Below are 26,868 nucleotides of genomic sequence, written 5' to 3' on the forward strand. Positions count from 1 at the left end.
GTTTCCCTCCGCAGTTTTGAAAGGAAATGCAGAAAAGAAGAATTTCTTTTGAATTTGTTTCAACCTCTTTTATATCGTAATAAATATTTTGATATTTAACATTTACAATTGAAATTTAAAATTTTATTAATGTAATTATTATGTAACGATACGTGTAATCGACATTGTAATTCGCTTATAATTACACATTGATGTAACCGTCACCTTAAATGCTATTAAAAAATTGCGTTAATACTTAATGTTCAACATTGAAAAAAAAAATATAGTCTCCTTTTATACCTCATGTTGCCCCGAGGTCGAATTTTGTATTTTATTTGGAGATCGAACGCTATTGAGCTTTTGACACGACTCCATGATCAGAGACGCGTCACCGCCACCAGATATGGTACATTTTCCTATCTTCTCCGTTATCTCGGACTCAATTAAACAGCTTTCCGTTTCTGGCCTACCAGTTTGGCATAGTTTTTCCACGATGTTGAAAGCCAATTTCTTATTTACGTTCTGTGAAGATACGTTTTCTACTTCTGACAATTGGCACGACGAGAACGTTGCATTTTCCGACGTGGACGACGAAGTTATCTTCGCTAAGGCAGCTGAAACGGCTTCCAATGTAATCACAGTTCTTATCTAGACGGCCTTTTCAAGTATATTACCTGTTAAATCCATGCTTTCTTCAGCTATGTCGAAGTCGACGTGAATGCTGAAGCTATCTCTGCTAAAAAGATGTTGTCTAATGTTAGACAGATTCCTAGGGGATATCTCGTTTTTAACGGCTGGCTCCGCTATATTTTTGTTCTTATGCGGCGTATTGTACATAATGGAATGCTCGCTGCGCAATGTACGGCCGTTCCTTATGTAAGGTATCAAATATGACAAATCCGACGGTTTTTGTACTATACTGTTTGCCGGTTGAATGGATACCTGCGGTTTGTGCGTTTTTACTAAAACAGAGAGAAGACTTGACATTAATTCGAAGGCATATAAGCAACTTGTATGGAGAATAAAAGTTTTCACAAACCTGAATAGGGCGTTCTAATGTAAACCGAACTATTTTTATCGCGCGGCAAACCGTAAATTGTAGATGGAAAATTCATGGCATTTGATACGCTACCTGTAACATACGTACAATTTAATTAATTTAATTCTTCCTTAACGTTACTTGCCCTTTCTTGCATTTTAATAAACGGTATTCCGTACCATGACTGGAATCTCCTTGGCCTCTCGCAGATTTTTCATGCGTCGTATTGTTTATAATTATAGACAGGGCGGGCTGCAATCTTTGAACGACATTTAATATTAATTCACACCGTTTTATCACCCGCAACTGTTGAGGCTCCGTTGCGTTTTCCACCAGAAGAGTTTTTGCAGCTTTGTTGGCTTCATATATAGCTATAATAAAAAAAAAGACATGCCAAATATCCACTGACAAAATATATGTTTCAATCGTGAGTAATACGGCATCGCAATTACCTGCTTTTAATTCTCTTGTCATCATTATCGTTTGACAATCGATGTTTTCAGGACCAATGTCGTCTACGATCGCTGTAACTTGACTAGATAAAGCTGAAGCACGCTGAACGATACCTTGCACCTGAAGCTGCGTTACTGGCTCTCTGTTATCCAGACAATCCGAGATTGTTCTTATACGTTCTTGAAGATCGTCCATAACTACCTGGATAAAAAATATATTTAAGTACTCGTAAAATCTTTATAATCTTTTATAATCCGTTATACTTACTTGACAGAAGGCAGCCGAGTTTATAATGAGATTTACGGCATTCTGAAACTTATTCATCTCTATTTGCCATTGCGTAGTCAACAACTTGACACTGGAACGCATTTCTTTGTTATCTGGATGCAGATAGAAGGAAGTTATAGCAGAAATTAATTCAGTTTCTAAGGACTCGAATCCTGCGAGACAATTACGAATTTTGTTATTGCCTGAAATAACCAAATCTATATTAGATATATTTTATTATTTGAAAAAAGTTGTTAGCAGCTTTTCATGAAGAAAAATAATTATGATAAAGAGCAACTAACGGTTCTTGTCTTTGCAACAAGCGATCGCAAATATTCCAATTTGCACAGTTTGATCAAAGAGTTGATCAAAGTCTTCTATGAGATCGTTTAAATCACTCTTCGATCTTCTTTTCGCGCTCAACGAATTTCCGCACGTCATAACGAGTTTCTTCAAAGCCGCGTAAGGATTGCTGAACACCTCCATCGCGAGCGTTAATACAGCTATGTTAACTTTACGTTCCAAACGATGAAGCGCGTCAGTCAAGGTATGCGTGAACAAATTGTTTAACGCCGGATCTGGGATTTCCGACAGTAATTGCTGTTTTAGTTTCTCGTATTCCAACACTACGGACTGGCACGAACCAGTTATGGCTTTAAAATTATACGGCTGACACACTTGAGTAATTGCCATAGCATGAGAGAAGACATCCTCCAGTCTCAACCACAGTTCCGCGCATTCGGATAGTTGCTCCTCGCGCGTTTTGCCCGGTATTTCTAATATAATGTCTAATGCCAAATCCATTCTGCAAGTGTACCATTAAAATTACTTGCGCGAATACAATTATAAAACATAAAAAAAAAATATGTTTATTTTCTCACCTGTAGACGAAATGATTCTCCCTCTCGCAAGTTTCCTTTTCCGGCGATGGGTTGGGACCGTTCAACAAGTTTAAAATCATTTCGCAGCACGTGCACGTTCTCTCGCAAACGTACTTCTTGCAAGCCTGCGCATATTCATACAATGTAGATACAGAAGCAGCTTAAATTGTGCAAGAAAATTAAATATGTAATTATTACGTAAATCGGCGCGTTTAACTGATGCTGCTCCTGAGCCAGTTGTACTAGCATCTCGAATGACGTGCACAGTTGAGAGGTATATAAAGCTAGTTTCTGTGACAGGAAAGCAGACACTAAACTTTTTCTGTAATTCTGCAGTGGTTCGAGTATCTCCAATATTGAAGTGCCCAGTTCCTGTGAAAGCACAAAGGGGATTAATATTCGTGTTAAAAGATTAATAATTGTCTCGAGTTCATTTCGTTACCTTAATATTTTGAAGATCCTCAATCTCGTTCGCTGTGCTCATTTCTCTAACGTAATCCAGACAGTCCTGAAGTCTCTGCTTCAACGGCAAGCACTCTAATTCTTCTAATGTTCGTAAAGCTAACACGAGATTATCGAGCAGTAATTCCATCTTATGTTTGACTGCATTGCTATCAGTATTGTCATATTTAATATCCTTAATCTAAAAAAGATAGCAAGAAGTAATTAAAATTTATTTAATAGAAATAAAAGCAGTATCAAGTATCGTATCAAGAATCTTCTGCCACTTACAAGCTCGTCAACATTTTTCAATAGAGAAACATATTTCAAATTTGTTGCTGCATCAGCAAACTTTACATTTGCCTCCTCATAGTCGCAATTATCGTCGCCTGTTAAATTGTTGAATCTCTGAGTTAAAGAATGCAGTTGCTCATAGAGTACCGACTTTGCGGTCAAAATCTCTGACGGATTGACGGGAGCGGTAGTCAGCAATAGATGCAACTTGTCCACCTGAAAAGAATTAAGTTTCGACTTTTGTTCTCAAGCAATAAGTTAACTGCGGTCTCTACAATTTTTTATATTTTGCAACGCGGAGTCTCCGTCAAGTGGTTTCATCGAACGCATCGACTACTGAAATGAATCGAAGATAGCGATCGAAGATAGCGAGCTTGTTTACTTGCTGCCGCAGAAGCTCCAGCAATTTCCTCGTTTGCCCCGTTTTCACCTCCATCGTTGGATTTTTCTCTCGATCCCCACGGCGCTTTGAAACTTCAAAATTCATACGTCTCAACAGCGGAATGTAAATAAGGTGAATTTAGTAACTAACCAGGCACATGGCAACCAACAACCAACCAATATACTCAACATCTGAGAACGCTAAATGTCACAGGAAGTAGTTTCCTTGTGGTTGCGTTGCACCACGCTTTTCGCACCTAAAATGAGATTGGTGTTCAATTGGACATTAGGGAAAAAATATGGAAAAAAGGACCCGGAAGGTTCAACAAGAAATAATACGGATCGGCTTCGATAACCTAACCTGATTTTTTCCTAACCTTAACCCGAGAGACGCGCGAAAGCGTCGCGTTGAATGCAGACGCGAGTCGCTCTGACAGTCATTTCTTTTTTTTTTGACGCACGGATATTTGAAAATAAATCTCCACAGGTCCCCTCAGGCTCGGAGAATTCGGAATTCGCTCCGTTCCACGATGTTCTCCAGAGACAGAAAGGGCGAGATGGAGATCGACGTGATGTTGGACGAGCCGCTGACCAGCGACTCGTGCACGAAGGTTGTGATGGAGCTCATAAAGTACATTCTGTATCAGAAGCAGCAGATACCGTTCACGTACGAGGCGCTAGCTCAATTCCAAACGAGCGTGAAGACGACAGACAGGAACGCGGTATCTTTCAGAGCCCTGTCGGGCACGCTGAAAACCGTCTCGGATCACCTGTCCTCGCAGTTCTTCCTCAAGGGTTGCGATATAAAGGAGGTTGCCATAATACTCGGCGCTACGATACTGTCGCCGAAGCTCTACATTGGGATAGATCTTCCCTCGTACGTTCTCAACAGCAAGCAGCACAAAGAGTATCAGCATTCCTCCAGGAAACCGCTTTTGAAGCTTATGAGGTCAACAAGAAAGATGAACGGAGCACGCTTGTGAATATATGTTAGAGGATCATGAGATACACATGCCATTTTATATTTTCAGGTCTATGTTGGAGTGCGACGAGTTCCAGGAGGCCATGAACGTTCCTCTAAACATGACAAACATGTTTGTCATGCTGAGGAAAAACGACAGTAACTCGGTGTCCGATTTCTTCCTGCCCAAGCCGCAATACGTGCCGCCTATGCAGACGGCAAGTTGCTTCAGGATTAAACTGTGCCAGAGTGACCAAGCGGATATGCGGTGCAACTGCAGGACGCTGGTCAAAGTGTATCACGATTCGTGCAAGACTTATTTGGAGAACGAAGATGACGTGCAATATACTCAGTACAATAGTGCCACTCAGTCCTCCTACCGATGGTATCAGTCAAAGCAGATTATAAAGGGATTTAAATTCTCTTCATGACCGTAACTTCGCGATACAGCGCAGTTATAGCAGAATTGAACATTTTTTTCATAGGATGAACAATTTTCTCTAGGATGTTAAATAGATTAAATGCCGTGTAATCGTATTATAATTAAGAGCAACGAGACCATATTAAGCATTGATGTGTTTAACAGCATTAATGTGTTTGTACTGCTGACATCGCATTGATGTCACAACGTGACTCGACAAGTGTCCTGAGGTCACATATGATAGAAATTTCCATTCATTATCAGAAAGAGCAAACCAGTATTTTTATTCGTATCAATATACAACAAACGTGATAAGTCTTATACGCCAGTAATCGGAATTATGTAATCAAGGTTGCAGTACAAAATTGTGTAATAATGAATTTTATTGATTAACCAAGATATTTACAGTAAAATAGACAAGATAAGATGTTGCTGATTTATTATAAGAAAAATTTTGTATAATTGCTAGAAATATTTTATATTATATACATAATTATAACGTTAAATTTTTATCTGATCGAGTTGCAGTTAATTACTCCGCCACTAAATCTATGTTATAAGTTTTATGCGACTACTTATTAAGGAATTTTGTAAGAACAGGAAATACGCAAGAAAATCGTGCGATTGTTAGACAACTCGATTGTGCATGAATCTAAAGTTTTAATCACGTACAGATAATCCCTCCTATAGAACCGCTTTTGGAGTAGGGCAATACATATATTAATACTTGTCGTAAGACGCGATATTGCATTTCGTGAGGCTGAGAGAAAGCGAGAGTATCATATCATTTTACATGAGAGAAGTTTAAATTTTGCGACTGAAAATGGGTTCCCTGAAATTTTTAACGTCAGAACAGAAACAATTCTGGAAGGAAAATGGTTACATCAAATTGTCGAATGTGTACTCTGTGAAGGAAATGAATGAAATATCGGACGCCTATGATGAGCTATTCGAAAGGAAACGTCGTGAAAATCTACCTTTGGAGGCAAGATGGGCCGGAGAAGCTATGAAAAAAGAGGCTGGAAATATTGACTATTCCGTAAGCAAAAAACATTTATCATAGCCATTCTACTTTCTGTAAAATTTATTATCTATTATAGAAGATTTATGTTATTTGCAGATTACATAGAATATATATTATATATTATGTTAGACGTATTCTCATTTATGTATCAGGTAAGATCTATCCACGCTCTGCAAATGCACAGCGGCGTTTTCACTCGGGCTATTACGCACCCAAATCTGTTGGACGCTCTCGAGGATGTCATGGACACTAAGGACATATTGCTGCATCACACTAAGGCGCATATGAAGCCGCCGGAGAAGGGAGCGCCTTACCTGATGCATCAAGACTATCATTATTTTCCCCACAAGAAGCACACCATGCTGGCTGTGTTTCTACATTTGGACGACACAACGCCGGAAAATGGTGGCTTGGCGGTATATCCCGGCAGTCATAAACTGGGACCATTGGAGGATCACGGTGACCGAACGGTGACCGATAAGATGGGTGAGCAGTTTCATTACGCCGATCCCGAAAAATACCCTTTGTCCAAAGCCGTTCCCGTGCACGCCAAAAAGGGTGAAGTCATCATCTTCTCCTACCTGCTGCTGCACGGTTCGTATCTGAACTTGTCCACCAGAAGTCGACGCATGTTTCTCATACAAGTGAGAGCCGCCGACGACGAGCCGATCGAGGACGTGCACACATCCGCTTGTCAAGGCATGGTGCTTCGCGGTAAAAATATTTACAGAGACGCATCGTACGAAAACAGATATCTCCATTAATCTAACCCGGCGAATCTAACATAAGCGAATATTTACTCTTTTTAAAATCTGTTTGATTGAATGAAGAATGATCTGTATCGACTCTATTTTTAAATCTGATTGATTGAATGAAGAAATGTTTTTGACTAAATTTTATCGCGTATATTATTGTATGCTCAATTATTTTTTCTATTCACGACTTTTTCCTATTGCCATCCTTCTTTTATCCCTCGAACTTCTTTAATCTTGCGGTATCTTAAGGATTTTTCTGAAATCATCGACTTGTGAAACGCGCAAGGAGTATTGCGAATCCAGTGACATAATCCTGAAACAGCATCTCGATAAATATATCTCATAAATTATTATCTGCAACACATAAAACATGTTCCATCACATTCGTCAAGAATTTAAAGAGACATAATTGTATAATCATTACGAGATAACGCATTCAAGAGATTAATTAACATAATTAATCGCCGCACGTTTTATACACCGAAGTGGAAGTATTTGTCAAATATTTCGTATTTCCTTTTTCCATTTTTGTTTGTGATATCACAACTGCGAGGGAAAGATCAAAGAGCAGCGTGGAAAGGATGATTCTAGATTAAAAAGTACACGTAATTGATCTCTGTCAGTTTTCTTCCAACGATATTTTCAACATGTAGCTTTACTTTATCCTCATTATTATTATATTACTTGTATTCTGGTGTTATTCCAGCCGTCTTTCCAGCACACAGAAAACAATCATGTGATTCTGAACCCGCAAGAGAAAAAGTACACGGAAATAAAATCTGCCTCGTAATCGTAAATAGCGACCACAATATTTTTAATCGGGGTCGCTCGATCGAATGGCAACATCGTGAAAATGTTCTTATCACCCAAAAAAGACAAATAACCATCGGAAACGTCCTACTGCACGGGCGACCATCTCTCTACATATGGAAATTGCGAAAGAATTGCGTAACAGAGATATATTTATAATACATAGAGACTAGAATAGCTGTATGCGGACAGGACGTCTAGAAGGTAAACAGATATTTGCCAGATCTATAAAAACGACATTTCCGCGCGGCGTCTCGCTTGACCAGCACGAAATGCTCCCCCAGGAGGTCCGTTTCACTCGAGTGACGCGAACCATCGGCATCTGGGAGGAAAGGAGAAAGAAATAAAAAAAAAAGCGAAGAGGAAGTTCCTTCTGGCGCGTCGAATCGCGTCCGCGCCGATACGAATTTCGCGCGCGTTCCCGTTCGCGCCGCGATGAGGCACGGGAGTCTCGGGACGAGCGGAACGTTCCGCGATTTGACACAAACGAGACGAAACGCGAACATTTCGGCAAGGAGGGCGGGAGGGAAAGCAGCGGGAGAGAGAGAAAGCGAGAGAAAGAGATTGGGGGAGAGTTCGTGCGGGTTTGATTTTTATCGAGGGGGACGGGGGGACGTTGCAATTTCACGGGGGGAACAAGAACTATACTGGACGCGGATTCGAGCTTGTCGCGAATGTCGCGATCATCCATGAAGATCTCGCGCGGGTCGAGATCGCGGAAATCGCGCGCGAGAGAGAGAGAGAGATCGCGCGCAAGAGGGCGAGGGGGGCGGGAAGGGGGTGGAGCAGGGAGACGCGAGGAACGCGCGGAACGCGAACCGCCACCGCCACCAGTGTTGTCGACGAGAAGGGTCGACACCGTCGACTCGAGGAGGCGATCGGATCGGAGTAGTGCTTCTACGCTCTTTTACCCCTCCCCTCCCCCAACTCCCCCCCCAGCGGACGGCAGGCACGGGGGCCGAGAGGAAACGTCGCGAGAGCGAGCGAGCGAGCGAAAACGGACGGACGGACTCGGTGTAACGGCTGGTGCGCTCTGCGGACTACGCGTGTGCTCGTGTGGGCGAACGACCCGGGGGGCTCCGTGCCGGCGACAACGCGGACGCGCCACTCGGACCACAGCTCGCTCGGGGTGTAGCGAAACACATGTGTCGCGGCCGTGCGGTGTTCCCCACCGCCGCGGACTGCCGCCCGTCGCCGTACCGTCCCGCAGGCTGCACGAGGCCGTCCCGGGCTGCACGCGGACCGCGGGAGCACGGGGCGCCCGTCCCCGCGGACCTACCCGAGGACGATGCGCCGCGCGCCGACGGCGGCGGTCTAGCCACCAGCAGCAGCAGCAGAAGAAGCGGAAGACGGTAGTGCGTGCGTGGGTGGGTTGGGTGTCTCTGGCACTGGCGGAGTGGCGGCCGCCTGCCGCCGCCAACACGCTCGTCGCACACCGGATTTCACCGCGGGGGCCCCGCGAGCAGTGCAAGAACCGATACCGTATCGCGCCACAACCCGACGCGACGTCGGCAACCCTCGCCCGGAGTGAGGAACCCGGCGCCGCAGCCGCACGCCACACGCGCGCACACGTTGTATTTCCCCTCCGGAGCGAGAAGAGGAAAGGAGAGGATAAAAAAAAAAAGGAGAATGAAATATGTCGCCCCTCCGCCGTCCGCGGCATTTGACGCCGCTGCCCGCGCGCTGGTGACTCCGCTGGTACGATGACACCGCGACCGAGCCAGCGACGGATCGCACCGGAGAACGGTCACGCGTTCCTGCCCGCCAGCGAGTAAAATCCTCGGCCGTACGGTTCCGCGGCCGCGGACCGAACCGAACCTGCGTGTATACCGTCTGTCAGCCATCATGATACTCGCCCGCGAGTCGTGACTTCTGGTGTGCTCCACTATAATACTCCGACGTCCCGTCCGAGTGGCATGAGTTTTGACCGACTGTCCGCGCCGCGACACACGTGCCTCAGACTTTTGTTAATTGCAGGTCCCCGTTACGTCGGATGTTTAGTGGTGAGAGATTTCCGGAGGAGTGCGAGGATGCATCATCGCGCCGCCCGCGCCGAGGCCGAACGCCGCCGCGACGTCTCGTGCGCACGGGTCTGATTCTCTGAGAGAAAGTCAACAAGCTGCTACCTTGTTGTGTCACACGCCCGGAGAGGTCCAAGTATGAGTGGCCCAGCGGAGGAAAATGGATACCGGTAAAGTGTCAGCATGCGCGAAAAGTCAGCAGAATGTCATGCTCACACAGGTCACGTGAGGGGCACGACAGAGATGTGCTCGCGTGATCCACCTACACTGCACCCGACCCTCGCCAAGGCAAATGGTAAAAATTCGAGTCCCCAGCCAGCTCATCACACGGAGGCGCAACGTATCGACGGCAACCTGCTGCCAACTCCCGGCGGTCGCTTGAAATTCTTCAAAGATGGAAAGTTCATCCTGGAACTGTCTCACCGCAGGGACGGGGAAAAGACTACGTGGTTTCCCGTGCCGAAGAAAACCTTCTGGCCGCCCGCCAGCACCATCCCGAATCGGCAGGAGAGCTCTACTTCCCTCAGTGGTGGGTCCAAGGATGCATTCATGCGTATTATGCAAAGTTTTTTTTACATTTTGGGGATTTCTTTTGCATACGTTTATTATATTTCCAAGAATAGATTTGTAAATATTGTTTCTCAGGTCTTTTACACAAGCCAGATAACGTGTAACATCGCATTCTGTCCTCAGTTTCCGATGACAATTCGTCGGTCCAATCCAGTCCTTGGCAGAGAGATCACTGCTGGAAGCAGACCCATCCCCGACGTAGGATAACCACGGAATTCAATTTTTATTACCGTCGAAATCCGAAGACTCGATTGTGCGCGCATCTTCGCTTGATAGCGAGGAAACGCAGGCGCCCGTTAGATTCCACGACCGCGACCTCGGTTCCGGAATCGACGACGGCCTATCCAACGAGAGGGTCGCGGAAATTGAACGGCACGTCGTCGTCATTGTCGTCGTCGTCGTCGTCGTCGTCGGGCAGGTTAATTCAGATCGTCGATAAACTGGCGCGCCTGCTGGATCCTAATGTCGTGTCGCCTCGCAAACGCATCCTGCGAGAGCTGGAGAGAGTCTCGTTGGAGGATCAGGCGTCCAAGAGGCGGGCCACTCCGCAGCCGCCGGTTTGCACGACGAGTGCGCCACCGACTCCTTCCTCGAAGCAAGTGTCGTCATATAGTATAACGAGTATCCTGGGGGAGGACAAGCCGAGTCCCGAGCCAGGTTTCTTGAGGACACTGCTGAAGCCGGACGACCGGCAGCCTGTGAAATACTCATCGACTAACGCCTATCCGAGGGTACGAATCGATCCCTATATCGGGTCCAGCAATACATCCGTTCATCATCCGCTCTACGGGATACCGATGTTGCCACCTGGACCATATAGGGCGGCGCCTCTATGGATGGCGCCTCATTATCCGTCTCCCGTCCACTATTCGCCTCCTATGCACGTGTACGCACCGCCGCATTCTCATCCATCGTCCCCACATTACAAAGACTATAGGGAACAAACTCTCACACCTCCTTCAGGTATATGTTCGGTTTACTTATCATAAATATAAGTATCAGGATGAATGGGATATATTCGAAAATGTGCTCATGTCTCTATTTTTCGTTTGCAGATATGCCTCTGAATCTGTCGAAGCATTCGGGTTGAATCTCAGGATCCCAATAGAGTTGGTGCCTTACGAGTGGACAAAATACTGCGCAAACACTGCCCGTGCAACGACAATGCGATATATATTAGTATTTTTTTATTCATAAAACAATAGTATCTTAGTAAGTAGAGGAAGAGAGAGAGAGAGAGAAAGAGAGAGTGAGAGCGACAAATATGATGAAGCCAGATAGTTGGATTTTGGGAGAGCTATACTTGTACATACAAATGCATAAATTTGTCAATGGCGGCATAGGTATTTTATATTAATATTACACGCAAGATTAAAAAAAAAAAGAAGGAAAAATCGTGAGTGGTAATATACAAAAAACGTTATATAAAAAATGCAGCTGTATGTGTGTATATGTTACACATATTTTTATCGTACGCGACCTGCGAGTAAAGCCGCGTAGAAAGGAAAAAAAAAAGAAAGAGGTAAAAGAATCGGTGTGCGGTTTCTTTAATTATTTAAAACGATTGTAAACGATCCATATGTAGTCAACGCGGGAATGTATTGGCAATTGATCGAGTCATTCGTACGTTTTTTTTACTCTTTCGACATTGCTACTCTTTATTTTATATATCGCGACGAAGACGGGGGAGCGCACGCGTAAACCTGTGCAGGAGTGCAGGTCTCATCCTGTGCATCTCATTTATGCATTTTCCCGTTATTCTTATAACGTTACTGTCATTATTATCATTAATGGAAAAAAAATGGTACATTATCTTAAAGGAGTCGATAAGAAAGACATAGGATTATGTACAGAACAGATTATTGCCTCTATATCTCTAGCGTATTAATTATTCTTAAAGATAGAAATGCATAATAAATTTAGGCTCTAATAGAATATATCCACAATGGTATACAGTTATTTATACGATATTATATATAACGCAAAAAATATACGAGAGAACACAAAATTACTTTGGTAACGACCGTGGGGTGTGCCTTACAGAGAGAACTAACGAAATTCCATGAAATTAAATTATGAACGTTCTTGCGGATGTGTATTATTATAAAAAGGAGGCACTATATATTGTGTATATAATAAATATATCTTTGTGTTACGTGTATTTTTCATCAAATCGACATTCTATTCGTTGCTCTATTTATTATTAGTCAGGCGCATCGAGAAACATTTTCACGTGAAAGCAAGGCAAGCTCGCACAGGTTCTACAAATTAAGTGAGTAATTTTAATTGTTCGGCGCGTGTGTGTACGCGATTCCCTTTAGCGATTCCGACAAAAAAGTATGGAGGAGTACATATGTGACTGCGCATTAGCAATTGTATAGAAAAAGACTAATTTCGTAAATATAAATATTTCATATACTACGTACAAATATTATTTCATTTACCACGAGCTTTCCCCCAATCCAGGAATCTACAATTTTCTTTTCTAATTATTATGCTATTCGGTACTTCAATAGAAATTGTTTCTTCAATTATATTATTGTTATTTATATATAATTATTTATATATATTTATATATATTTATATATATTATTGTTATTTATATTGTTATTTATATGTATTACTTGCTCATTACGATCGCAATAATTGCTCCGTCATTTGTCTTCCGTAGCAACTATGTAAATTCATATTTGAAGGGGTAAAAGCTACAGTGGTGTAAGTAAAATTTTTTGAAATATCGACTCGTGTGCATAGATGCAATATATAAATTGCATCTATGCACACGAAACAATATTTTAAAAAATTTGACTTACACCACTATGGCTTTTACCGCTCCATTTATAATAATGTAAATTTATGGCGATTTGGCGACATAATTCAAAATAACCGCCTTTAATTTTAAACGCAGGGTGACCACTAGTGTTTCATGGCAACTGCACGTTAAAATTTAATTAAGCGCGCAAATTAACATAAGATATTAATTAGTTTCACTACAGTAATATAAAAAAAAATTAAATCTTCAAAGTGCCAATTTATTTATTATATTCAATCAAAATAGAATTTTTAGAAAAACTAGTACAAATAAAAAAAATGGCAGACCAATCGCGGGTCACCGTCTCGGGCTTCGACCAGAAAGTCTCTAGACGGGCCGTCCGGTTTTTCTTGGGTTTTTCTCGCGCGATTCCCCGGCAGATCCGCGCGGCGGCGCTCGCGCTCGCCATCGGTTATTTCTCCGTTACTCGAACGCGCCGGGGAGTGCGTTGGCTTCTCGCGACTCGCACAGGCGCGGGCGAGCGGTGCGGTGGATCGCGAGTCAAAAAGGGACGTGGTACTATCGCGACGCGGCGACCGTGGACGCCGCTCGAGAGTGTGCGAACGGGTGAGGTGGGTCTCTCGCGGACGCGGACAGCGGGACACGTAATAGGTGCGCGGTGTAACTTCGCACGGACAGGACGGACGGCCGACTCGGGGTCCCGGTGGCGGCGAGAGGCAACTCCGGCGCAGCCCCTCGGTCCGCGCGCGTTAGCGGCTCGCGCTCGCCGCCGCGACGAACGAAAATGGCGGGCCGTGTCGGCCTCGATGCTACGAGCGGCGGCAGCGGCGGTCGCCGACGACCTTGTTAGCCCCCGCGTCTAGCACGGTGACACGTGTGTGCGAGCTTGACGACGAGACGGTCGCGTGAATCGACGCCGACCGTACGGGGGATTTTCCCGCCCTCCCGGTGTGTTGCGTGCTGCGTGTCGCACGCACGCATACACGGACGGACGCACGCACGCACGCAGGAACGCACGCACGTTTCTTCACGGGTACGTACGCATTCACGCATTTACGCACGCACGCTCGCTCGTTCGTCCGTCGTCGGGTAAGCGTGTCGTTGAAAAACGGAACGAGCCGAACGGAACCGCGGAACGTTATATCTGAGTGTTGTGAATAACAGTTCGACGGTGGGCAGCACGCACATAGTACTCCGGCTCGCGGGAGAGAAGGAGACGGAGAAGACACAGGTAGCGACCGTGCGAACCCCCGCAGGTGGGAGGAAGGGAGGGCAGGAAGGAAGGAAGGAGAGAAAGAGAGAGAAAGAGACGGAGCGGAAAGAGGGAGAGACGGAGGAGGACGGAGATAGGGCAATAGAAAGAGCGAAACCCCCCCCCTCCCCTCTCCTCCCCGGGAGAGAGAGAACAGAGACAGACGGACAGAGGACGCACTGGCGGCGAGAGGCAGACGGCAACGAAAGTTTAATAGTGGCGGATCGACGATGGGCAAACAAACACGATGGAGTGAGTTCGCCGCGAGGTGTTGACCGTGCCGTTCAGGTGACGAAAGAGAGAGAAAAATACGAGTGAGTACGCGGGGAACTGCCGGAGTAAGATAGAGAGCGACGGTGATAATTAGACGGAGGGAGAGAGAGAAAGAGGGAGACAGAGAGTGCGAGAGTGCCGCGATCGGCGGCAGCGACCGCGGGGGATTGTAACACACGTTGCGGGAGGACGACGAAGTCTTGATGCCGATGCCGGCCGAATACCACGAGGGCCACAGTAACCACGAGAACGCCAATTTCGCTCTCGGGTCCACGCAGGACGCCAACGACATGACGGCCAACATGTACCGGGTGGGAGGTAAAGTATAACCGCATGCATTCCGCGGCCTGTGTTGTCCGGACTCCGGAGTCGAGGGGAACGTTGTCCGGCGACAACGACGACGATGACCGACGACGATAGCCGATGTCGATCGTCAACGTCGTCGTCGACGTCGTCGTCGTCGTCGTTTTCGTAAATTCGAGAATGTGAGAGACGAAGAGAGGGAGAGAGAGAGAGATAGCGGCTTTAATTAACTCCGAGAAATTAATGTTTGCAAATGGCATCGCAATGGCGTCCCCTATACCCTCCGCGCGCGGCGCGTTCTTCCCCCTTCCCCTCCCGCTTTTACCGCTCGCCCCCGCTCCCCGCGCGCCCTCTCTTCTTTCCACTCTTCATCTGGATCTCCCTCGTCCTCTCCGCCACCCCTCGGCCCCCCTTCTCCCCCCCCTCGGTAACGTCCCATACCTACGCTCCGGCTTTTCCCCCCCCCCTCCTCGCCCCCCCGCCTCCTCCACTCTCCCTTCTCTCTCTCTCTCTCTCTCTCTCTCTCTCTCCCCTGTCGCGTGTTTTCCCCCTGCCCTTCGTTCGCCACCTTCCTCCCCCGCATCCCCCTTCCCCCCGTGCAACCGTCCTCTCTCACGTCCAGGTCACGCTAATTTCTTACGCGACAAATCTCGCGGATCAAAATTGGATCCTGGCGATTACCGCCTGGAGCCCGCCGTATTCGTTGTATCGATGCGCCCGTACACGAGGTGCCGCGCGCTAGATCTCGGCGACGAGAGCGAGAGACCGTTTTCCCTTTCCCCTTCCTTTCGTCCTCTCACCCCTACTCTTCCCTCTCTTTTCGATTTTGTATCACCGGTAGCGACGGCAGCGGCAGCGTGCACGTCCGGCCGAAATCTCTACTTCCGCCTTGACCTCAACGAATTTTTTCGAGAATGATCTCAAAGATCTAGGAGAAGATCATTTCACCGGTCTCTCTTCCCTTTTTTCGAGAGAGGACGTCGGTTATGCCAAACGCGAGACAATTTAAAGCTCATTGAGATGGATAATTTATAGTTCTTATATACGCTTTTCTCTCGCATTTTTCTTTTTGCAAGATTGTTAATCTACGATTGCTGTTTTTTTTTTAGATTACGTGTATTTCGAGACTGCCACCTCGTCGCCGTATCAGATTAGGAGGATAGAAGAATTAAATAAGGTAAGATATTTAAGAGCGGAGTCTCTCGCGGCGCAGCAGCGGCGCTTTTGCATTTTAGCGAGAAATTTATAATGAGGATCGACCGGCTATTTATATTCATCCGTACTCTCGTATCTAAATATATTTAAGTCCTCTTAATAATGCAGATACACGCATACGCTTAAGCTGCCGTGGTTAGGCTCGGCGTTAAAAATTCGTTAAACCTTTTTTATTTTTCGTTTCCCGTTTCTTCCAGACCGCGAACGGGAATGTGGAGGCAAAAGTCATGTGTTTCTTCAGGCGGAGGGATTTGCCGGCTACCTTAGTTATGCTGGCGGACAAACATCAATGTAAGTAACACACGTCCACGCGCGCAAAAGCTATATCGTGTTATCGTGAACATTTGTAAAAGGTGTGGGAAGACCATGCGTCTCTCTCAGAGAATCTCACGTTAGTATAGAATTATTCCGATTTTTCTCCTATATATATATACGTCTCGCTTCACGCACATATTTTCACGTACGAGGAAAATAATACTTCCCTTTTTCTAGATAGCTAAAACACGCTTCCTCTCGAGAAGATCTATTCCGATATGCGATTTTGTAACAGTCTCCGGTTTTTTTTGAATTGTATACTAACGTATTACTACTAATACTAACAACCGCACGAATGCCTGCTTTCGTTAGTTGCGACACGGGAAAAAAATGGAGCGAAAATCTCCTGCCGCGTGTATCTCGCCCGTCGGAGATCGTCTCTCCTTAAGCGCGACGCTACCCCGCTCGCGGCCGGCGGTCCGGCGAAATCGCGGTTTTCGAGCGTATATGCAAAATGCGACGACACGAGCGAGACGCTGAAAATTACCATAAAGTACGAGAAGGACGAGTTAGTTTTAACGCTCGCCGGCGTACAGATCGATAACCGTTCATAGGTGAGGAAAATTCATCCGCGAGCACGGTTTCATCTCTCCAGCATGGAAGATTCTGGCCGCAATTTCCAGGCGGTATCGATTTTCTCCGCTTTGGCAATCATTATTGACGAGAGACACCTCTCTCTCGCGATACAGGCGGTACGAAAATTCGAGAGATATCGGGGGGGCAAAAGAGGAGGGAGGGGGGAAGAGCGCGTGCGACACCGCGTGCATCTGTGTGTGTGCGTGTGTGCTGTGCCGTGTAATATGACTCGCACAGAGCCGGAAGAGTCGCGAGGCGTCACTGCCTTTGCGATCGTCGCCGTATAACACGGTTGTAATCAGAAGGAGGGCGAAGAGGGGGGGGAGCTTAGTTCGATTTGCGGAATCTATCGCGGCGAAAATCTACGTAAATGTGTCTCTATTAGAGAGGAAATAACCGGTTCCCGAAAAAATTATCCTCTCGTACTCCTTCCTAGATCGATCAATCCCGGAGGATGCTTTTAGGAAGACTCGCGCTCGAGGTGCGCGCATTTCGCGCCTGGCTGATCTTGGACGCGATACGCGAGATCCGCTTACTCGTTCGATATTAATCCGTTCTCCGAGGATCGAAAAAGAAAGGATCGAAAAAATCGCGTTCCGAGGAGACACGCGAGACCATATACGAGACATACGCACGTATACGCATACAACACAGAGACGCGCAGACGCACGCACGCACGCACGCACGTATACGCACGCACGCATTTCTGTTTCGCTCGCCGCGCGCGTAGAGTTGCACATTATCCCGGGGCTTTCTCGATTTTTCCTTCGCAATGACAAAGATAATGAGACGCGGGGATTTGGGGTGGGAATGTATAATAAGTAAAGTTGCGGGGGTGGTTGGGCGGGTTGTGGGAGACGGGGGTTGTATCGATCTGCCTGGGGGGGGATGGGGGTGGACGAAAGGGGGGACGCTGGTGCACCCGCTAGGTCCCCCTTTTCCACCTCCTCATCCTCCTCCATCTCCATCTACCTCCCGGCCCTCCTCCGCCTCCTCTTCCTCCTCTACCACCCCCTTTTTCCCCCCTACACCCACTCCCGGTCCACCCACCACCCTCAACTAAATGGATGGCTGACGCAGGGGTTGCTTGGGTATATGTTACGTGTATTCCCTCACACCGACGCACACCGACACGTGTGTACGTGTGTGCCCGGGCGAAAATGGTGGGCCCCACTAGCCATCTTCGTTTTAAGCATTTGCTACCACTCTCCCCCCCCCCGCACGCGCGTCCCCCGCGCCTCGCCGGGCTCCCCCCTTTTCCCCCCGTTCTTCCTCTCCTTCTCTTCCTCTTCTCCTCTTCTTTCGCGCCCCATGTATATATATATATACATATATATATAATATATATGTACACGTTTCTCTCTCTTTGTCTGTGTTTCTGAGTATGTGTATGTATTATACATATATATATACATATATATATATATATATATATACACATGTATGTAACGGCCTCGTCGTCCATGTATATGCTTTCGTCCGGCGGTATTTGCTCCGAATTGGGTTCTCTCCCCTTTTCGTCGTATTCTCTCGCACTCTCTTTTTCTCTCTCTCTTTCTCTCTTGCTCTTCCGAGGTATGTACTTCGAATTTTCGTGTAAAAAAAAAAGGAATATACGTTTCTCCTTTGTCTTTCGCGGAAGTCGATACACACGCACTACGGGCGCTATCGCACCCGGGTGTGTCCGCGTGTGACTGCAAGCGAGAACGGAAGGGGGCGAAGGGGGTTCGAAGGAAAAGGGCTCTATGGAGAAATCGGTCGCGGCCCGTGCTCACGCCGGCCGGCCGGCGGAACGCTCGCGTACGGACCGCATTGGAAGGATCAACGGCTAATTAGACGGACGGCGAAAGTCCGGCCGAGCGTAATGAATTTTTATCTCGTTCCGCGCCCCGCGGTCGCCGGTCGATCGCGGGGTGCAAAAACGTCGCGCTGACGATCCGCCGCTGTCTCGTTCCGCGCGCGCTTTTCCATGCCGAGGAAGCGCCCGGCATGCGAAGGGCCACTCGGGCCACGCGAAAATATACGCTAATTATGGGGTATCTGTACTCCATCGCGTTATGCATACGTCCGCGAAACTCGAAATGAGGGTTCGACCGCCGGAGGTGGTATTTTGATCCACTCTCCTGCGGAGGAACGGTCAACGTGGCGTAGGTATTGATCTCGCACGTCGTTGCACGAATGAAAATACGACGTGGAGCTATGAATTGTAAATAGAAACGCGGACGGAATTGGCCGAGATAATCATGATCGCGATTTCGCACGTAACGCAATTGCGCAATCACGATTGCGCTTGATGAGCCGGACGACGTGTTCGTTCGGCCGGCGTGGAACGGAATCGATAGGATAGAAAAGCGTAAGGAACGTAAGGTGGATGACACGGTATAGAGCTCGTAAGGGCTGTAAGATATGGTATTTGCGCTTTATAGCACAGTCGTACGTATCTTCCTGCGTCCTATTCTGTACAAGATTAGAAAGACGAGAAATACGTAGAGTGGGTGTCTTGTAATGAAAATTCCAGTGGCAAGCGCGGAGCAGCAGAGGTCAGAATCCCCTGCGAGTACACAGAATCAGAAACTCGAGAATCCCGACACTACTAAGGAAATGACTAATAAAGATGGTATCGGGCCCAAAGTGATGATCAAAGGGGGCGGGAAAGGGGGCTGGCTGAAGGCCCCATTATCGGAGGCCCAAGAGCCCCATGGTGAGTGAGAGTAGTCGATCGAAAGATGACCAATTACCGACGAATCTAATCGAGCTTTTGCGTCTGCGAAACAGCGATTGCAAAAGTAGCAATTGTAAGGAAACGTATATAAACGCACATGTCTTTTCGCTTGTATAAAATGCGTACGTTTAGTTGGCATACAAAATTTAATTTTTGTACATTTTTCGAGTAATGCGAGATCAGTTTTTGAGCACAAGCATTTTTTAATACTTTACTGACAATACATTTTTAATTTATAGTCTTATAAAATTGACGTTAAAATAAATAATTATTTAAGGTAGACACAGAAATATATAAGTTATGTATTGAATTGTAAAACCTTATCTTATTTTAACATGTTATTGGTAAAATTGAAATTGATAAGTGTTTTCGTTCTCTCTCTCTCTCTCCTCTCTCTCTCTCTCTCTCTCTCTCTCTCTCACATACACACATACACACACACAAAGCGTTTAATAATGCGTAGATTCGTCGGTAAACGGCATACAACTTGCATCTTTTGATTATCTCATTAGTTTTATATAGAAGCCAGTGACGATACAAGGCTATTGATTTAGCGGCGGGATTTATCAAAATTCTTTGTAATCTTGGTGTATGTCGCGAGTCAAGGCAAATTTCACTGTAAGGCCAAAGAGACAACAAATTGGGCGTAGCCCGGGCTCCTTTCTTTTAGTTAATTGACAAGGGGTTCGGTGACTTTTATCACAAAAGTGCCCGTACAAATCATTCATTCGCGTTCATTCACAATCACATTCTTATAAATACCTCGCCCAGTATTATTGATTTTTCGTATTTATTCAACTTCTTATATTTAGAACAGTAGATTTTCTCGCGAACATCTTATTTATCAGCATCTTTATCGTATCGCCAGCTTTAAATATTCTCGATCCTCCCGTTAGTCCAGCTAGAATCTCGTCGACGTGGCACACCTTCACCTATCATTCACATATGCATAAAAAGAAGAATCCCGCCGCATTACATATGATGACACTTTAGTAATCTGAGGCTTCTTTAAACGACGTAATTTTTTATCGACAGTTAATCGCCTTTCCGTTGTAGATTATTGTTTTTGCCTTGCAATTTTTCTTCGTTTGCCTTTATGTTGCCCGCTCTTGCTGATGTTTCTCTTTTTGGTTCAATACCACGCTCGAGTTTTCATTGATTCTGCCGTATCCCCGCATTTCATTTACTTCAATACTTTAACTTCCTGCGAAATAGATGAGACGAGTAAGAGATTAATTAAAAAGATAATGCTGTAGGTACTCAGGACGTACGTTAGTCTTGGGTTAACCGAAAGCTACAAGACGTCGCGTGAATTAACTTCCACTCGATACCAAATCGATATAGAATTTTATTACAAAAATTATTAAGACAATTAGTTAAAGGTACGAGCGACAAAGATGATAATGAAAAATAAAAATAGCTTCATGGATGTTCAAGTATGAGGATTTAAGCATTTCGTCTCCTCGCGTGTTTAGCCTTTATGTTTATCTTCTTTATATTTATATTTCGATAGGCTTTACCGTTATTGCATACCTCTTCTGCATGTTTTTTAGAAAATAATCTTTTCCTTATAGTGATGTGACTGCTTTCAATCGATATATATATTAATGAAAAGTAAAGTGCAACAATTTATATGGTTTCAAGTTTTAAAATTATTTGCTTAGAAAATTAAATGTATTATTTTATAAATATATGAGTATTCAGCTTTTTTAACTTTTTCATTGTTGATAACATATTCTTTTTTTTTCTGTTATTCGAACTTATATTGATTTACACAATGATATTTTATCTCATGAGATACACGAATATTATTTCGCTTTTATTTCGTCGTGTATAGGGATGGAAGAAAGTGTTCCTGGAGGAGTAACGGAGTTAAGTTCTAAGCAACGTCACCAAATGAAACACAGGGAACTGTTTTTATCGCGGCAAGTGGAGACGATGCCCGCCACGCACATTAGGGGCAAATGCTGCGTTACGTTATTGAATGAAACCGAATCCTTGACGAGCTACCTGAACAAGGAGGATTCGTTTTTTTATTGCTTAGTATTTGATCCTGCTCAACGTACTTTGCTTGCTGACAAAGGTAAGATATCAAGGTGCACATTTCTATTACGAGCGATATACGAGAAACGAATCGAGATTAACTTAATACTTGTTATGTTGTAGGCGAAATTAGAGTAGGTAATAGATATCAAGCAACAGATATACCGGCGGTTTTGACGCTTGCGGAGAGAGAGGCGGATTCTCGCAGGTTACAAGACTTGGAGACCTTGGTTTGGACTCCGAGACACAATTTGACAGATCGTCAAATTGATCAATTCCTCGTCGTTAGCAGATCAGTAGGCACCTTCGCGAGAGCCTTAGACTGTTCGTCCTCCATTAAGCAGCCCTCCTTGCATATGTCCGCAGCTGCTGCATCTAGAGACATCACTCTGGTGAGGGACGTTCCGTTTGGCGCATGTTCTGCGGGCAGATAAATATAAATAGATAAATGAATGTTCTCTTACAGAGAGTATTGTGTCATTAAATTTTGTCAATTGTATTGCAGTTTCACGCGATGGATACATTGCACCTGCATGCCTATGACTTATCGAATGCCTTAGCGTCTCTAGTACCTAGCACCGGCCCCGTATTGTGCCGGGACGAGATGGAAGAATGGAGCGCGTCCGAGGCGAATCTGTTCGAAGAGGCGCTCGAGAAATATGGGAAGGATTTCGCCGACATACGAGCGGACTTTGTGAGCGCGAATTAATACATATGAATGAATAAGAACGTAGCTACATTTGAGCAGGTTTATTAACGTACGTTTCTTATGTCTTCCAGTTACCGTGGAAAACGCTGAAGAATGTAATTGAGTACTATTACATGTGGAAAACGACGGATCGGTATGTCCAACAGAAAAGAGTAAAAGCTGTAGAGGCGGAAAGTAAACTGAAGCAGGTATACATACCGAATTACAACAAGAGTCCCGCGTCGACAACCGCTCCTTCCACCGCCACGATTGTACCTCTGGGCAATAGTAACAACAACAACAACGGAAAGCCGACCAGCATTTTGAACGGTAATAGTAACGGCAGTATGGTGGGCGACAATTCTGGAATACTTATGGTCGGAGTCGGTGGGAAGCCATGCGAGAGTTGTCAAGTCGTCCAAAGTCCACAGTGGTATGCCTGGGGACCACCGCACATGCAGTACCGTCTCTGTCAACCCTGTTGGACATATTGGAAGAAGTACGGAGGGCTCAAGGTATGCGTACGATCACTTCAACGAGATTGTCGCGGTAATGACGAACTTGTACATCTCATGCCACTTTCTCTTTGCCACGAAATAGGTGCCGTCGCGCATAGACGACGTCGATCTCGAAAGGAAACGTGCTGGCGCCGGATCGGATGAAGAGAGCAAAGGGGTGGGCGGCGCGCACAGGCCGCATCGATGCAGCATTCCCACCTGTGGCAAGGAGTTCAAACTGAAGGCTCACCTGAGCCGTCACTATGCGAGCGCACATGGAGTGGATCTGCGCGGCGCCGCCGGAAGCGGCGGCGGCGGCGGCGGATCGCCGCGACCGGTCATGAAGACCCGGTCCGCATTCTACTTGCGCACCTCCTTGTTGGCGCGTGCCGCGCGACGTCTGTGCGCTGTGCAATTGCGCACACGTCACGCCGCGCGGGCGCCCCATCAGCCGGTGAATGCCGCGCCGTTGCGGCACCTATGCGCCCAGCTAGCATCCAAGACACCTTCGGAGCTACGTCTCCTTTCACGCGCCGTACGACTTCGGACGCGTCCTAAAGTGATCGACATCGCCTCGCGCCTAGGCGATCATCCAGCACCACGGCAACCCGGCGACTGGGACTGGCTGACATTGACTTCCCCGGCGCAACGCAAGCAGCCCGATCGAGTCTCATTTCCACGTCCGCCAAAAGCACCGGGTACATAACATGCATTTATTTTATATATATACATGATTTAAAAAATTAGACAAAAATCAGGTAAGGTATGTAAGATCTTTTGAGATGGTAGTCTTGACAAGTTTTTCAGTAATAAAGAAATGAAGTAGGTATATACCTGTAATATATTGTTAAGAAGAACGCGATGATTTTTTGTTTGTTGTATTGGGAATATTACTCATTATATTATCTCATTATTTATCCAACATTTTTTATTATTTCAATTTACTCTATGTATACTATAATTACAACACGATTATAAGTATATAATACATGCTAATGATGCATATACAACAGAATATTTTCGTATTCCGTCTTATTTGAGATAATTTTACACGAAGCAGAAAGAAATTACACTACAAAGTATTTGTATTACTGATAAAACCAGAGATAATTTAGTTAATTACCTTCATATACATATGTGTATGACACACATTATCTGATCACAAAGTATTAACGTTTTAGATGGCAGTCTTTTATACGAGAGGGTACCAAACAAGCCTGAGGTGGACAGGCTCACGTTGACGCCACCCCAGCCGCAGCCTGTCATGTCGACCCAGCAGAATATCTTGAAACGCCCAAGACCGTTCGACGAAATCAACGGTTCAGATGGTAAGTTTCACTATCACGCTCAATGCGCTTAATATCATTCGTGTTTCATTACGATTGAAAGATAATTTTATGCAAATGCAAGATTTTTTTATTGATTAATGGTAACAATAATAATTAATTCTTGGATAGGGAATATCCAAACAAAATACCTTTTTCGTTTATATAAACTGTTATTATAAGTAATGAAAAAAAAAAAAAGAAGATTTTTATGTGCATCTCAATAAAGCGTCTAAGCAAGAATCTGTTTAAATAATTTTTATGTAGAAATATTAGCCAGACAAGATCTTATATCTCAATAGCGATTAGTACCTGACAAATGGGACTTTTATAATCGTGTATTAATACACATTAAATAATTTAGAAAAGCATATTTTTTTGACGTGATATTAATATTGATAATCGTTAACACGCCATGAAGATATCTTGCAAGTACGATTATATATCAAAGTAACTGAAGTGTTCTTTAAAATTGTCACGAGTCTTTGTCTTTTCGTTTCTAGGTATCGCCCTGAACGCAGGGCTCCCTTCTGGCGCACCACCCACGAAAAGAACTCATCATCCACAGCAACTGCATCCGAAGCACACGCTGGAGCACCCCGCGCCCGCAGTTCTTCCTCTTGCGCCACCTCTCAATGGTAGGGCTTCTCATCCACATACGCTGCCTCATGGTCCACCGCTATCCAGAAGTAACGCGCGTAAACAAGTCATGTCGTGGATGGATGCGCCTGATGATGTCTACTTCCGCGCCACCGAACAGATCAAGTTAGTATAAAAAGTCAGATGATCGAAGACAAGCATAAATCTCGAGGAATAATCAATGTAAAGAATGTAAAGAAATTTTTAAAAAATCTCTGATTATAACATTTATTAATTACGTAATGAAAATAATTTCAAAGAAGTAAGATAATGCAAAAAAAAATACAATAATTTTTTATCTTAATTCTTAATGTTTTAATAATCATGATTATATGGTAATAACGCATGCATTTGCTATGCTAATTCTTCTAATTTACCGAATTGCAGAAGAGCCAGAAGAGCCCTGTCCTCGGTAGAGTTACGAAGAGCGGCACGCAAACCGTGGCGCAGAATGTCGCTTCCCCTGAATCCGCTTCACCTCCAAAGAGCAGGTCGTCAAGATGACATGGTTGTTATCTTGGATTGAATCCGCACAATCAGGACGAACACAATCGGACGATATTGTATTGTCGGTTCACTAATTGCAAAGCGTGACGCTGTTAACGTAATCTTTAATCAAGTGAAGTTACATATAGTGAAGATCACAGTTTTGTGTATTGTCATCGATAGCTCCGATCGAGCAACAATCGTTAACTTTAGAATCGGAAGATTTCGAAAGCTCCTCCATGACGAGATTTCTTTTTTTTCTCTTGGAAGACGAGCAAATCGTGTGGTAATAGAAAAGAAAGGCCTCGCTTGACCGAACGTGTATGTTGAACAATCGAGAACATCGTTGAACTGTAACGACTTCACTACTTATGGAGTACTATTGAAGAATTAATGTTCAGCGAACTAAGTCATTCAACGTGAAACATGATTTTCTATCCGTATTAATTATTGTTGTTATTAATAATAATTATTAATAATTGAATGTACATATACATTATACTACACACATAGCCATGCAACATAACACACAGCTATGCGACACGACAAACACAATACACACATATACACACATTTCACAAACACACTCTTAATATATACATGGACACATCCAAGTACCAAAATTTGGTATGAATTTAATAGCGATAAAAAAATATTGGCCGATATCTGCGGATAAGCTCATGAACAGTTGTGCGCAGAACACACAATGGTAGTACAATTTTCGAATAACATTTGGAACGGAGTATATTTCTAAGTATAACATACTTCCAAATCGATACCAATATGTTTTTCGGAAGTTAATTACTCGAGCGTTGTATTTTCTGAGCGCAACTAACGTTACGGCCGTGCAGGTAAAAGAGACGAATGTCTGATCGGAAGCGAATGCGTTAGGGAGAAAAAGAGTAAGCGAGAGAGAGAGAGAGAGAAAGAGAGTGTGCGCGAGAGAATATGTAACCGAGCGAGAGAACATGTAACCAAGTGAGAGAATATGTAATCGAGTGAGAGAGAATGAATTAGTACGTATGGGAGACAGAAAGAAGGAGTGCTCACTGTGAATATTTTTATTAAATTTTCAAGTTTGATGACTTCCGTCTAAAAAATTAATAAATAAACATAAGCATAAGTGAAAACAGTATCCTAATCGTTCTCGGCTGCCGTTGATTCTTGTTCCAAAAAAGTTTAACTGCATGCGAAAGGCTTCGTTGTCGCGATACCATCGAATTTCCCGTGTTTAACGAATTTTCCCCAACTCTTCCTCGTTCTATCCCTGAAGCGATGAAATAATTTCGACTTTCGTTTCTACGTTGAATAATATCGCGATTAGTTTGTCTTTCGCCCGTGAGAAATTGTCGGGATTATTTCGCAAAGTATTTGTTTGTGAGTACTCTTGATTCACGAGTACTCACAAACGAATACTTTGCGAATACGAGTCGTGAGTATTCGCTTATATAAAAGCTTATATGT

General features: G+C 44.8%; 5 protein-coding genes across 9 annotated transcripts; 4 read left to right on the forward strand and 1 right to left on the reverse strand.

Annotated features, from left to right (window-relative positions):
• Window positions 1–5: 5 nt before the first annotated feature.
• LOC112466127 lies at window positions 6–4,836 on the reverse strand. 3 transcript variants are annotated; one of them, XM_025034037.1, is made up of 14 exons: window positions 4,097–4,187; window positions 3,913–3,992; window positions 3,737–3,828; window positions 3,352–3,570; window positions 3,062–3,262; window positions 2,818–2,991; window positions 2,620–2,744; window positions 2,041–2,543; window positions 1,739–1,941; window positions 1,471–1,672; window positions 1,198–1,389; window positions 1,019–1,111; window positions 654–941; window positions 6–593 (listed from the first exon to the last, which is right to left on the reverse strand). In XM_025034037.1, the coding sequence occupies exons 3-14, from the start codon at window positions 3,788–3,790 to the stop codon at window positions 274–276; spliced, it is 2,574 nt and encodes an 857-aa protein (XP_024889805.1). In that variant the 5' UTR covers window positions 3,791–3,828; window positions 3,913–3,992; window positions 4,097–4,187; the 3' UTR covers window positions 6–273. The 3 variants fall into 3 exon arrangements, with proteins under 3 accessions (XP_024889805.1, XP_024889815.1, XP_024889797.1); XM_025034047.1 differs by lacking the exons at window positions 3,737–3,828; window positions 3,913–3,992; window positions 4,097–4,187 and adding an exon at window positions 4,751–4,836; XM_025034029.1 differs by lacking the exons at window positions 3,913–3,992; window positions 4,097–4,187 and having other exon boundaries at window positions 3,737–3,853.
• Window positions 4,247–5,661, forward strand: LOC112466145 (MAD2L1-binding protein). Its single transcript, XM_025034071.1, has 2 exons — window positions 4,247–4,684; window positions 4,767–5,661. The coding sequence occupies exons 1-2, from the start codon at window positions 4,266–4,268 to the stop codon at window positions 5,125–5,127; spliced, it is 780 nt and encodes a 259-aa protein (XP_024889839.1). The 5' UTR covers window positions 4,247–4,265; the 3' UTR covers window positions 5,128–5,661.
• A 253-nt stretch (window positions 5,662–5,914) lies between these two features.
• Window positions 5,915–7,035, forward strand: LOC112466139 (probable alpha-ketoglutarate-dependent hypophosphite dioxygenase). The gene is made up of 2 exons (XM_025034059.1): window positions 5,915–6,156; window positions 6,294–7,035. The coding sequence occupies exons 1-2, from the start codon at window positions 5,941–5,943 to the stop codon at window positions 6,903–6,905; spliced, it is 828 nt and encodes a 275-aa protein (XP_024889827.1). The 5' UTR covers window positions 5,915–5,940; the 3' UTR covers window positions 6,906–7,035.
• Window positions 7,036–9,150: 2,115 nt separating this feature from the next.
• LOC112466157 (histone-lysine N-methyltransferase SETD1A) lies at window positions 9,151–12,722 on the forward strand. 2 transcript variants are annotated; one of them, XM_025034095.1, is made up of 4 exons: window positions 9,151–9,581; window positions 9,684–10,256; window positions 10,421–11,260; window positions 11,353–12,722. In XM_025034095.1, exons 2-4 carry the CDS (start codon window positions 9,911–9,913, stop codon window positions 11,385–11,387), a joined length of 1,221 nt encoding a protein of 406 aa, XP_024889863.1. In that variant the 5' UTR covers window positions 9,151–9,581; window positions 9,684–9,910; the 3' UTR covers window positions 11,388–12,722. The 2 variants fall into 2 exon arrangements, with proteins under 2 accessions (XP_024889863.1, XP_024889859.1); XM_025034091.1 differs by having other exon boundaries at window positions 9,151–10,256.
• An 820-nt stretch (window positions 12,723–13,542) lies between these two features.
• On the forward strand, window positions 13,543–26,527 carry LOC112466101 (metastasis-associated protein MTA3). 2 transcript variants are annotated; one of them, XM_025033989.1, is made up of 12 exons: window positions 14,799–14,913; window positions 16,008–16,075; window positions 16,311–16,404; window positions 19,523–19,705; window positions 21,564–21,809; window positions 21,893–22,161; window positions 22,275–22,463; window positions 22,550–22,972; window positions 23,058–23,652; window positions 24,136–24,282; window positions 24,783–25,044; window positions 25,306–25,444. In XM_025033989.1, exons 1-12 carry the CDS (start codon window positions 14,799–14,801, stop codon window positions 25,442–25,444), a joined length of 2,730 nt encoding a protein of 909 aa, XP_024889757.1. The 2 variants fall into 2 exon arrangements, with proteins under 2 accessions (XP_024889763.1, XP_024889757.1); XM_025033995.1 differs by lacking the exon at window positions 19,523–19,705 and having other exon boundaries at window positions 13,543–14,913; window positions 25,306–26,527.
• Window positions 26,528–26,868: the final 341 nt, after the last annotated feature.

The sequence above is a fragment of the Temnothorax curvispinosus genome, unplaced genomic scaffold (genome assembly GCF_003070985.1).
Source record: "Temnothorax curvispinosus isolate PA1 unplaced genomic scaffold, ASM307098v1 QBEX01001522.1, whole genome shotgun sequence".
In the NCBI taxonomy this organism is placed as follows: Eukaryota; Metazoa; Arthropoda; class Insecta; order Hymenoptera; family Formicidae; genus Temnothorax; species Temnothorax curvispinosus.

Coding starts and splice junctions, on each gene's coding strand:
- LOC112466127 (XM_025034029.1), bottom strand. CDS start 3,841: ATGAATTTTGAAGTTTCAAAGCGCCGTGGGGATCGAGAGAAAAATCCA. Junction 2,992..3,061: donor AGGATCTTCAAAATATTAAG/GTAACGAAATGA, acceptor GTGCTTTCACAG/GAACTGGGCACTTCAATATT. Junction 594..653: donor AGAAAGCATGGATTTAACAG/GTAATATACTTG, acceptor AAGCCGTTTCAG/CTGCCTTAGCGAAGATAACT.
- LOC112466145 (XM_025034071.1), top strand. CDS start 4,266: ATGTTCTCCAGAGACAGAAAGGGCGAGATGGAGATCGACGTGATGTTG. Junction 4,685..4,766: donor CCGCTTTTGAAGCTTATGAG/GTCAACAAGAAA, acceptor TTATATTTTCAG/GTCTATGTTGGAGTGCGACG.
- LOC112466139 (XM_025034059.1), top strand. CDS start 5,941: ATGGGTTCCCTGAAATTTTTAACGTCAGAACAGAAACAATTCTGGAAG. Junction 6,157..6,293: donor CTGGAAATATTGACTATTCC/GTAAGCAAAAAA, acceptor TTTATGTATCAG/GTAAGATCTATCCACGCTCT.
- LOC112466157 (XM_025034091.1), top strand. CDS start 9,911: ATGCGCGAAAAGTCAGCAGAATGTCATGCTCACACAGGTCACGTGAGG. Junction 10,257..10,420: donor GAGCTCTACTTCCCTCAGTG/GTGGGTCCAAGG, acceptor TTCTGTCCTCAG/TTTCCGATGACAATTCGTCG. Junction 11,261..11,352: donor AACTCTCACACCTCCTTCAG/GTATATGTTCGG, acceptor TTTCGTTTGCAG/ATATGCCTCTGAATCTGTCG.
- LOC112466101 (XM_025033989.1), top strand. CDS start 14,799: ATGCCGATGCCGGCCGAATACCACGAGGGCCACAGTAACCACGAGAAC. Junction 19,706..21,563: donor GGAGGCCCAAGAGCCCCATG/GTGAGTGAGAGT, acceptor CGTCGTGTATAG/GGATGGAAGAAAGTGTTCCT. Junction 25,045..25,305: donor CGCGCCACCGAACAGATCAA/GTTAGTATAAAA, acceptor ACCGAATTGCAG/AAGAGCCAGAAGAGCCCTGT.